The sequence below is a fragment of the Sphaeroforma arctica genome (assembly GCF_001186125.1).
Source record: "Sphaeroforma arctica JP610 unplaced genomic scaffold supercont1.719, whole genome shotgun sequence".
NCBI classification, from domain to species: domain Eukaryota; class Ichthyosporea; order Ichthyophonida; genus Sphaeroforma; species Sphaeroforma arctica.
This window is the reverse complement of record NW_014039839.1, coordinates 3703-15530: the sequence shown is the minus strand read 5'-3', so window position 1 is coordinate 15530 and position 11828 is coordinate 3703. Positions and strand designations below refer to the sequence as shown.

General features: G+C 48.1%; 2 protein-coding genes across 2 annotated transcripts in view; one reads left to right on the top strand and one right to left on the bottom strand.

The window, feature by feature from the left end:
* Positions 1-262: 262 nt before the first annotated feature.
* SARC_08215 (hypothetical protein) lies at positions 263-862 on the top strand (the record flags this gene model as incomplete). Its single annotated transcript, XM_014297815.1, has 2 exons — positions 263-504; positions 670-862. The coding sequence occupies 2 exons, from the start codon at positions 263-265 to the stop codon at positions 860-862; spliced, it is 435 nt and encodes a 144-aa protein (XP_014153290.1).
* A 2205-nt stretch (positions 863-3067) lies between these two features.
* Positions 3068-11828, bottom strand: part of SARC_08214 (TKL/RAF/RAF protein kinase) — a 12387-nt gene continuing 3626 nt past the window's right edge. The window contains exons 6-10 of the mRNA XM_014297814.1: positions 11114-11296; positions 10312-10436; positions 9622-9818; positions 8580-8978; positions 3068-8304 (exon numbers count right to left, since the gene is read on the bottom strand). Of these exons, the coding sequence (XP_014153289.1) occupies positions 3604-8304; positions 8580-8978; positions 9622-9818; positions 10312-10436; positions 11114-11296 (5605 nt within the window). The 3' untranslated portion in view covers positions 3068-3603. The remainder of the gene's footprint in view (positions 8305-8579; positions 8979-9621; positions 9819-10311; positions 10437-11113; positions 11297-11828) is intronic.

The window sequence follows — 11828 nt, the reverse complement described above, 5'->3', positions numbered from 1 at the left end:
TGTCCAAGTAGATGAGTCATACCAAATACTCAGGCTATTGGAGCCATCAAAGTGCATTTAGAACACTTTGGAAATATTGAAAAAAGAGTTTGTATTAAATTATTTAAGATACAAATAAAGGCCGTATTTCTACATATTCCTCCGGACACTTTCCTATTGGACGAATCGCAGTCTATCGTTGGGTCTCCTCCACGCCTGGCGCCAGTAAGTCCCAGAGAGGACCCAGAAGAAAGCAGCAGATGTCAACAGAGTTTACTGCCCGATGGTGGGAGTTGGCCGCCAAGTACTACATACTCAGATGACCGACCCACCTCACAGGTTTGCAAAGGATTGGCTCGGGCCGGCCATAGTCAAGGCCCATGTGGCCCCGGTACTGCATTGTATTAAGACCAATAAGGAATATCGAGTACATGTTAAGAACATCAAAGCTTACATACCTCCGATATGCCGCGATGAGATGATTCCCCGAGGCACGACGGCCAACTCGATATACGCATATTTTCTGTTCCATGATTCCCAATATGCACAATTCATCTCCGACGACCAGCGGCAAGCACTAAAATTTGCCTTCTGAACGTATGCGGCCGCCATTCGATTCCAGTATGGCCTTAATGGGGCTTGTATCAAGTGGACCCGGTTTTGTACTAAACATCCCCACCCCCAAACCAGTGATTTCACCCCTGACGATGAGATGTTCTTCCTCAAACAAGCACATGAAGTCGCCACCACAACGGGAACGCTAAGCGGGATCAAGCGATGTTTTCGATTCGCCGTGGACGAGACCTACCGGCAGGAGCTCTACACTATTTGGGAGCTCAAACACAACGCAACAATGCTCCTGGATGCGATCCCGTCGGCATGAGTGCGGTTCCACCCTTTCCTGTTTTTTGAGACTGAGCTTCTAGTTATTTTTCTACTGTTTGGTTTTTTCTTCGAAATCACCAATTTTAACATTTATGGAGTAAGTAGCCCTGTCCAGCGGAGCAAATGGCCTCTCTGAATGTCCTCCAAAAGTCCTCCTAAAATCGCCACGAGTCTCCCCGGGGCTGTAAAACAAGGGTGGACAGAACCGGCCCTAAAGGCCGAGTACAGGTGCATGCCCCCGGCCCTCAGACCCGGAAGTTCACATGGCCACCCGAGTAAACCATCTGATAATAACTAAGAAACTACGTAGAAAACCTATAGTAGTTTTAGTCTAGCAGTACAGTACTTCTCCCATTGAAGTACCGTCTGCATAAAGTAACTTAATAAATCGTTAGTTGAATAGAAGTCCTGTGTCATCTGCCCTACCAGCAAATACAAATTTCGGTATTTATAAAGCGGGCTGCCAGCTTGCCAGTGTTCGTAGTGTGATTGGTGAACCAATCTAGTCTGTCAGGCTCCCGGGAATGTGAGTAAGAAACACCTGGTACACATGGAATAATGAAGCATGAGAGTTGTAGATTTGCAATCGCGGTCGAAACGGAACTCGTCGGCACTAGCTAACTTGGGACGTGCGACATAACGACAGTCAACGATCAAAACATCAGTAAGCACAGTGCAAAATATTATAAAAAAAGTATTTATATATACATACTGTCAGTCTGCCACTGTATGTAATTATGTATTTGCATATTTTGTTACCTCTCTTGTCATTTGTGTGATTTTGAGCTCTTTCCTGGGGAGTACAAGTGTTATCTAATATGAATACTCCAAATTGCGGCATTTATTCAAGTTATATCCATATGTAGATACAAAAACCAAAACGCGGGCTGCTGTACATGTACATTGGTTGTACATTAAACAATTGCACAACACACGTGCATAAGGCTAACATTACTTCTAAGTCTCGTGATTCACCTATTATCACCAACTATTGTCTGACCTTGTCTTGGAGAATTAAAAGTGTGTATAGATGTTGAAAATAAAATGGGAATTGAAAGTAGAAAGCCTACTCGCAGTATGGTATATGCATACATTTTAAACTCAAAATCGTTATCGAGCGAGTTGCATGGGACTCTAGAGTCTCTATAAGTCAAACTAACTAAAGAGTACATGTTGGCTTACGAGAGCTATCAGACGGAGTTGATCAGTATCACGCTGACGTGTTATGTTTGGCTATTTTTCTGTTCGGCTGATCCTGGCTCCCAGCATTCTTTTATAAGTAATTAAACGTAGAAGAATTCAGAGGTATATATTCTATCATGTCACAAGGGGTACTCGATCGTATATCCAGCTACAGCAATTGTTTTGTATATTGAGTGTCTCTGCAGTCTGTGACTTTCTCAGAGACAAATCATAATTTTCGAGGGACACAACCACTAAATTCAGAGGGCCACGTGTTTATTGTTTTAGCTACAACGAGCAGAGGAGCTGGCCATAGCTTCATCGATCTGCATCTCGCGTACTGAACTCTATTTCTGACAATTAACCACTCAGCCGTACAGCGTTGCAGTATAATTGATTTTAACAGGTTATCTGCAACTGCCACCTTAGTGTATACACAACACCAAGTGACAGCGAAATTGACTGGCGCGGTACTGATCGTTCTTTAACCACTTTTCAGTATAGAAGCGCTGACCACTCTCGTGAAGAATGCATATCAATCATAAATACAAAAAATCGAACCGAATTAAAAACAGTAAAGTTATCCACCGTTGCTATCATCGCCGTTGTTGCCGTGGTTGCTAGTGTCCACGTCCACTCCATCCTCGAGGACGAGTTTAAGATCATTTGTGCCGAGAAGTGTGAGCGCAATACCCACGCAATGACAGGACGCATCCACAAGAGTAAGGATTGTTGCCAGTGGTCTGGAGAGTGTGGTGACCTTAAGAAGTGCACGCAGTCATACTGCGAGAGGGACGGCCGTGCCTCCGATGTATACGTCTACGAGAAGTGTATTGATTTTCAGTTCTAAATTACATAAATAAACCCTGAAGTATTTAAGCATAAAAAATATCGATGTTTAAGGGTTTCAAATTTATGATGATAAACGACACATGTACGATCTCCTTTGCTTGAAGCAGTGACTTTCAACCAACAACCACTACGGTACAACCATATAGAAGTTGGCGTAGAAAACTCGTATGCACAGTTTTATTCGCTCTTAAATGATGCTTAGTAGTCCGGCACGGCCGAAAACTTGTATGGCATGTTTTTCTTGCGCTTCTCCGATATGACTAGCAGCCTCTCCAACACGCGTAAACATTACAGCAATCATGTAGTGGTTGAGTGTGAGGCTTGATATTCCAACGAGCCTCAGTCGGTAGTATCTAGGGAATATAAGGATACTTGTAGGTGTGTGTGATTTAGTATATACGAGCATACGATTGTACGACATGTTGAGGATGATGCGCACTACTTGTCTGATAGGTGCGGGTGTGTAGTCCTATGTGGGTGATAGGATGGCAAAAGAATTGAGCGCACATACAAACAACCCAACACTTGTACTACCACTTCTACAGTACTGAGTTTGCCCCACAGAGAGCCGAGCTCTCGCCTGCCTCAGCGATCGGAGACAGAATAGCAAAGGAAAATTCTCCTACAGTGCACAGAACCACCGACAGAATGCGAATACTCTCGTGACAAACTCAGACCAGACATGAACTTGGTCAACCCAGGTCTCTAAGGGTACCACGTAGGGCTTGGTTCTGGACTCACGCCCCGAAACAACGGGTTCTCAGTGCTACAGTCACTCCCATCCTGTTCTAAATTCCCTCTCTCCCCCATGTCAAACGTGCTTGATGCAGATTTCGCAATCAACGGGCTATGCGTATAAGTCCCCGCTAGGTTGGTGGAAGAGTGATCCGCATCCGTGACCGCCTCTAAATTGGTTAGCACGGGCGAGTCCTGTACAGCGGAAAAGCCGTCGAGATCGAAGCTGAACTCCCTGTCCCGCATTACGCCCGACCCCATAGCGGTAAGTGTGTTGCTTGATGCTTGGCTCCGGATGCCTGCCTGCAAGTTCTGGGGTAGTGCGTGTTTCTGTGCAGATCGATTGTCCTGCATATGCGACCGGGACCTACCGGTGTACTCCGTGTCCGATTTGTGGTCATACATGTAACTGTGGCCCTGAGAACGACCATCCCGTGATTCCAATTGTGGTGCCAAGTGACCAGAAATCTGTCTCGAGACCTGAATGCCCTTGTTTTTGGTTTCGACTGCACCCAATTCATTAACGGGCGTCGTGCTACGGGACACACTACGTTCACGTTCAGCCTCACTTACACTGGCCATGCGGTTTTGAACATCAGCGACACTTCCACGTTTCCTACTCACCACCCGCTTTTTCCCCGGGGTGTTGCCAACCACAGCCGTTGCCATGGCAATGAACTCCTTATCTCTACTCAGGCTACTCGCAACCCCCGTGTCGGATTTCGTTCCACTTCTACGGTCATCCACGTCGCTGGACTCGCTGCTGCTCGAAACGTCCATGAACACACTTGTGCTGCCCAGCGTACGACCGCGTTTCTCAGCCAGTTCTAAGGGGGTCACCTCACCATTGGCCAACTGCAGATGCTTCCCGGGGGTCAATCCATGGTTAGAGTGGCGTCTCCGTGGGGGTCCCTTATCACTCAGTTGGCTATGGCGCCTGTGCGCTTTCACACTGTCGGGTTTAGTGTAGTCAAACATTTCATTGTCACCATCGTCCCGCTTTCCTGCACCACCGGCCAAAACGGTATCCTCCCACAGCAACCCCGTCATCGAATACGGCATCTCCGCACTACGACTGCCCTGTAGCGGTTTGTGACTGTGCCCCCTCTCGCTTTGATCACCCGTGTCATTCAAGCCAAAGCGTTGGGACCCGGCATCATACCTTCGGCTCTCGTGCGTTGAACCTGCCCTCGACCTATCCAGTTGGTGTGGGACGTCTCGCAGGCCTAACCGGGCTGTACTGCCATTTGTATGCAGGTCAAAGGTACCGCTGCCGTACGCACCTTTCTCTCCACTACCCGCAGATGCTCCCAGGGTGGCACCAGCCCCCCTATTGCCCGAGCTCTTGCGGGCCAGAGCAAAGCTGCCAGTACTATCCTTCATATTGCTGAGTGGGTGTTCGTAGTCGCCACTGTTGTTGCCAGCGCCGTCGTTGCTATTGGCCCTCATATAGTAGTTGTGCTTGGCGTAGGCGTTGGTTTTGTGGTGATTGTTGTGATCGTAGTCGTAGTCGTGCTCGTCAATATCCGGAGTCAGAATACGCGGCGACGTCTCCTGCGGCGTGAAGTCAAACAACGGTTGTCTAGCAACGCTCGCGACCGTCCCTACACCCAATGACGTCATCAGGCTTGGGCTGTTTATAGTTTTCTCAATGACTACGGGTGACTGGTTCACATTCGCCCTCGTTTTGATGGTGTAGCTATTCGGTACGTGTTGGTACGCATGTGCATGTGCGTACCCAGGAGTGTGTGTGGTGCTGCTGGCAGTGTTGCCGCTGGTCTCGTTGGGGTTGTTGCTGCCGTTGTCCGCGGGCGTGTGGGTGGGCGTCTGCTTCAGTCGTTGCGCGTACCCGTGCGCCTGCATGCTGCTGTCGCTATTAATACCACAGTAGTCGTCCTGGTTCTGGGCATCTGTGTACGGGTTCGTCCCGCCCGCAAAAGTCGAATTGCTCCTATTCACCGTAGCGCTGGAACTGTGCGACGGGGTATTGTTGCGTGACAGACTATGACTGCGATCTCGATCACGCCCCATAACGAGCCGCGCATTCGAACTCTGTTTCGACATAGATACAGACCCCACCGATCCTGTTTTCCTAACATTAAGGTTTAATCGTCCCCCGCTTCCCGAAGGGAAACTACGCAGATCCTCCCGAAACTCTGTTCCTGGTTCCATATTGCCCTTTCCATCAGCCCTGTAATCGTAGTCGTCGCTCTCCAAATCTTCGGATGCACAACTGGTCCCGGTTCCCGTCTCGGTATTGCTCGCCAGGCCAGCCAGCGCGCCTGTGGAAAGGAGCCTGACCCGTGAGTTACCCTTGTAGAGCGCGTTCTGTATGTCCTTTTGTGTCGGCACAAACGAGGGCGCTGATACGCGCGACGTGCCCTTCTGTAGCGCCGCTTTGATCTCTTGTTGCGATGGGATCCACTGCAGACTCTCGGTCGAAATCCCGCTCTCCTCTCCCCCTACTGTGCCGGTACTGTTGTTGGAAGTACCTTCCTTGTCCTTGTCTTTACGTTTTTTGCTCTCCTTGTCCTTGTGCCCGTGGCTGTGGCTGTGGCGCCCGAGACCCGAGATGGAATTACGTAAACTCGTGAAGCTGGTACGGCTATTCGAGCGCTCTCGCAGGACTGTCTTGCTAGTAATGTTCGCTGATACCGCACCAGATCCCGCTGACCCGGTCTCACTGATTGGACGTGATCGGGGGGAGAGCTGTCCGGACGCACCAGACCCGCTATGAGATACCGGTTCTCTCGTACTCGTACTCGTGCCCGCACCTACCGCACCTTGGCCCACACTAAACCGTTTGAAACTCTCGCTGGCGAGTTTCTTCTTCCCACTCGTTCTACAGCTGGAGTCAAATGAGCTCACTGGCGCACCGCCCGCGCTGGCCGGCCGGGCCAGCTTCGGTGACTTGATTGCCATAGCAACAAAGTCCGCACCGGCACTCTCGGTGGTGGCAATGCTGCCGTGTTCCTCTGCATTGGTGTGGGGTTTACTCCGTGAGAAGTCAAAGGTACTTGTTGGTATGTCCACACCCCTGAGAGTGTACGTCCCGCTATTGCCGCCCGTGCTTACCGGGACGCCTGTGCCTCTGGGTTTCTCCTCGCTTATGGGAGACTCCATCTCCTTCCCTCGCGAGAAATCGAAAGTACTGGTAGGATACGCCAGCGATCCAAACTTCCTGAAGCTATCATGGCTCTTTTGCTTGTCACCACCTTCTTCAGGCCGTACATCTGCATGGCTGCCGCTGCCGGGGGCTGCATTCGTAGTGGTACCGGCTGCTTTATCTCTCCGAGAGAAGTCAAACGTGCTGGTGGGATACCTCACACTGCCTACCTGCCGCGTGGCTCCGCTTGAACTCCTACTCGATCCGCCCGACCCTGTTGTGGCGGTATGCGCAGGCGTTTCGATTCCCGCAGTTAACAGACCCGAACGACTAAAAAACGTACTGGACTGGTCATAAAACGTACCGGAGGCACTCCTCACAGGCGCCGTGGCCTCGTGTTCCTGGACCGAGAAATCAAAGTCACTCGCCGGCAAATCCAAACGTAAATTGCTTCCCGTACTCTTGGCCCTCGGCCAATTACCTATTGGGGCTGTCTGGGGTAGGCCTTTCCCCAGAGGCAGACTGTCACTCTGTCCCCCACCCGTCCCAGTAAGCTTATCCGTAGCCACAGCACTCTTCTGTGCAACCGTGGCCGTGTGGCTTCTTTCCCCGTCGCCTCGCCGTGAGAAGTCAAAGGCACTGGTCGGGTACACAAACCCTTTCACCTCTGCGGCACTCTCTGCGCGTGCATGCGAGTCGGCGTTCTTGATGGTGTCGGTGCTGGTGTTGGCCCCAGTGTCTGTGTCTGTGCTGGTGCTGGTGATCGTATGCTCGATTGTGCTGGTGCTTGTACCTGTGCCTGTGCTATGGCCTGTGCCTTCCTCTTTATTTCGGCGCGTGAAGTCGAATGTGCTGAGTGGTGTGCCCATGGCTGCGGTCTTGGCCGACGCTGCACTAGAGCCTGGCCCCACCCCGGTGGCATTAGATTGGCCGCTATTTATAGAACTGTTCCCACTACTCTCCTCTTCCCTCTTAACCGCATTTGCACCACCAGGACCACTGGCACGTCTGCCAAAGTCAAACACACTGGTCGGGTACCCCCCGGCAAAACTCGTGGACTTCGGTCTGTCTGTAACCCCCCCACTTGACGCGCGTTTGGCAAAGCCGAACAACGCACTGCCACTGGTACCGTTGCCACTCAAGCTGCTGCTGTGTAGCACACCCATACCACGACCCCCGCTTAGGCCGCTCTCGCCGCCTGCGTCACTGTCACTGTCGTCGTCCCTCCGGTTGCCATGGATACCGTGTACGCCTAAACCAGACGCACTGGTCCGCTTCACAACCAACAGCCCGTCCTTCGAGGAGGAGCTCGTTGTGTCCCCTGGTTCGGCGATGTCGTTGAGTTTGTTTATGCTATCCACCCGTTTAAGCGGACTAGATGCACGCCCCGAATTTCGGCGGGAAAACTCTAGAACTCCATTGGGCGTTCGACTGCCGTGTTCGCTCCCACTGCGCGCTCGTGATCTGGGCGAACCGATATCTAGCCCGGTGTACAGGCTGGTGCTGGTGCTGGCGCGATTTGATTGGCTCCTATTTATAAGCGGCCGGGGGCTGAGAGATAGGTTCTAGATTGGGAAGGGTTACACAAACGGTGATATCAGGGCGTGAAGGTGATGAGGGAAGATGACCAACGCTAGAAACAGGACACACATGCAATAAAAAACAACAACTTTTTTTAATCTTTTTCTAATGCTGTAAAGGATTATGCTGAATCGGTCAAAACACACGACGGGGTTTTATGCTGTGTACGGCACGCTGTACGGCAAAGTGGGGCCAATTCAATTGGGATTAAAAGCGTACAGAGGTGCAACAGACATACACTTAAATGTATTGCACATACCTTCGCTGAGGTCAAACTGTTTGGGGTGGCACTATTCACGATTACCCTGGGCGATTCCGGTACACCACCGCTCCCCATCCCGGTATTGGCCAAAGCCGTATCAACATGGCTCAGCCAAGTTCGCTGAACTCGACCGGGCGTGGGTGGTGACCCATTTTTCCCGTAAAGGTTCCCACTCACAGTTCTACCTGAAAGGTGGGTTTCGGGATCATTTTGGCTCTGTTTTATGGCCTGGTCCATGAATTCACCCATCCGCAAAGAAATGGTGCGGAAAGAGGGCCGGCGTGTTGGGTCGCGGTTGGTGCATTCGATAGAAAGTTCGAGCATCTCACTACAGATATCTTTGCGTGCAGTCTCCCAAGCTGGTGCTATCAAACCCATGCCCACCATCACCAGAATCTGCACATTTGTTGAGTGGCGTGATTTCAAGGTCAGTATAAATGCATACATACTTGCTTAGATACAAATATGAAGTCCGATGTAGTATATATATATATATATACACTTTCTCTATATTCTGAAGTGCATCGCATCTCATTGCATCGCATCTCAATGCGCACACACACACATTCCACACGCAAATGCAAATCTACCTGAAGACAAACCAAAGACAGCTCGCACTATAGCCGAGAAATAAAACGCACATACATACACAAATATACTCATGCAGCTGTACACACGTGCACGCAACAGTGTCCATACAATTGTAAACACATTCCAATACATTCACACATACGAACACAGATATATATATATACATATATATATATATATAAACACACACACACACATATATATATATATACATACATATAAATATACGCGCACACTATATATATATATATATATATTATATATTCTTTATATATAGTATAATATAAATTAATGTTGTAATAATATAATAATATAATAATATAGTAATATATATATATATTATATATATACATATACATATAAATACACACACACACATACACACATACACATACACACACGCACACACATATATATATATGTATGTATGTTGTGCAGGACTACCAACCTGGTCCGGAATCAACCCTTTGTATGGTAGTTCCGCAGCTAAGATTTCGTACATGACTATGCCATACGAGTATACATCCGAGAAATAGAAGTCTAGGTCTTCATCCGGTTTCCTCCGGACCATTTCCGGTGCCATCCACAGTATACTGCCCACTGGAGTGGACGTCGTGTCGCCGCTTTGGCCCACATTTGACTTAGCTGCAAACGAAGTGAAAATATGATTTTAATATACTTTTGATAGAAACATGCGCTTCAAATATGCTTTTCATATACTTTTGATAGAAATATACGCTTCAAATATGCATTTCAATGGGATGTAAACCTTTGATATTATATTTATAGAAATTCTTATCATACACTTTTGAAGTATACTAAGTTTTAATCTAGTGACGGCACTAGCTTCCATCTAAAACCACTTGGAACCACAGGCGAACGGCATGACAGGTTATTGTGCATTCAGAAGTCTTCATTGCTCACAGAGCACATGGCAATGCCATTTTTGGCTTAAGATATATGTCTACATCACGAATATATATATATATATATATATATATACTGTGGCATCACACTACGACACTTTTATATATATAGACAAGAATCTTCAAATGGTCTATCATAATAGCCAATCAATACACACATCTTTAAAGCTCCAATCTGAGTTGATAGGTACACATTAATATGTTTACTATACCTGCGGCAAGTCCAAAGTCTCCGATGCGCACAGAGTACGTGGCAATGCCATTGTTGCACTGTGAAACTAAAAAGATGTTTGCCGATTTCAAGTCTCGATGCACAATTTGCTTCGCGTGTAGGTAGCTGTGAGCAGAGAAGGTAGTGGGATACAATTCCTGAGCATGTGTATTGCCAAACGCAAAACCTTGACCATATATGCATACACACATGTATACATAAATACATACATACATACATACATACATACGTACACACACACACACACACACACACACATACATACATACAATACAATACATACACACAGACACAGATACAGACACAGACACAGACACATATATATATATATATATGTGTGTGTGCGTGTGTGTGTATAGGCACAATATGCACCCATCGTATAGCCACCAAATTGCATACTCGTACGCAACCGAGCATACACGGACCGCTGAGAGGAGGTGCTGATCGTCTTCATAGAGGCGTTTGACGAGCATGAACGTTTCACAAGGACGCATGATCTGTCCATTCATAACGCACATGCCGATACCAACCAAAGCACTCAGCACAACCTCTTCATACATCCAACATAGTGATACAACTGACATACCTCAGCACAACCTCTTTATACATCCAACATAGTGATACAACTGACATACCTCAGCACAACCTCTTCATACATCCAACATAGTGATACAACTGACATACCTCAGCACAACCTCTTCATACACCCAACATAGTGATACAACTGACATACCTCAGTACAACCTCTTCATACATCCAACATAGTGATACAACTGACATACCTCAACCCAACGGCACACTCGTACGCCACCGAGCACACATCCACCTTTGTGAGAGGTTGCTGATCGTCGTCGTAGAGGCGTTTGAAGAGTGTATCCCCTTCACACCACTCCGTAATCAGGCACAGTTTAGGCGGGATTGTGCAGGCGCCCATAAACAGCAGGATGTTGTCATGGCGACAGGCCCTGTGATTGACAAGCGTGTGTGAGAGAGAAAGTAGCTAGTGCTAAGAGAGCGTATGAGGAGCTATGTAATGGCTGTATGTTTGAACGTATAGTAGTTAGGTGTGCAAGTGAAGTCTCGTGCTCATGCCGTTACGCAGGATCAAATCTCAAGCCTGGACACTAATGAGAGGACTGATGGGAGGTATATATATAGTAACAATCACGGGTTAGACACGGTGCGTGGAAGTCGTCAGAGATGTGTGTTATTGAACGGGGCATGCTGGAGTTACAGGTGAGAGTCTGTGTGGATGGGAATGGACATGTAAACGTACAATCCGATTTCGAATTGCACCTGCATACACGGTACAAATTGTTGTTCCTTGGCACGGTAGTTCAGCGCTCAGTTTGTTTTACCGGCACACCCACGAACAAATACGCACACACTATACGGACTCAGCAAACAAGTAGAGCATCCCCACAGCATGATTAGATTATAGACAACACACACACACACTTATATATATATATATGCATATACACATATATACATACA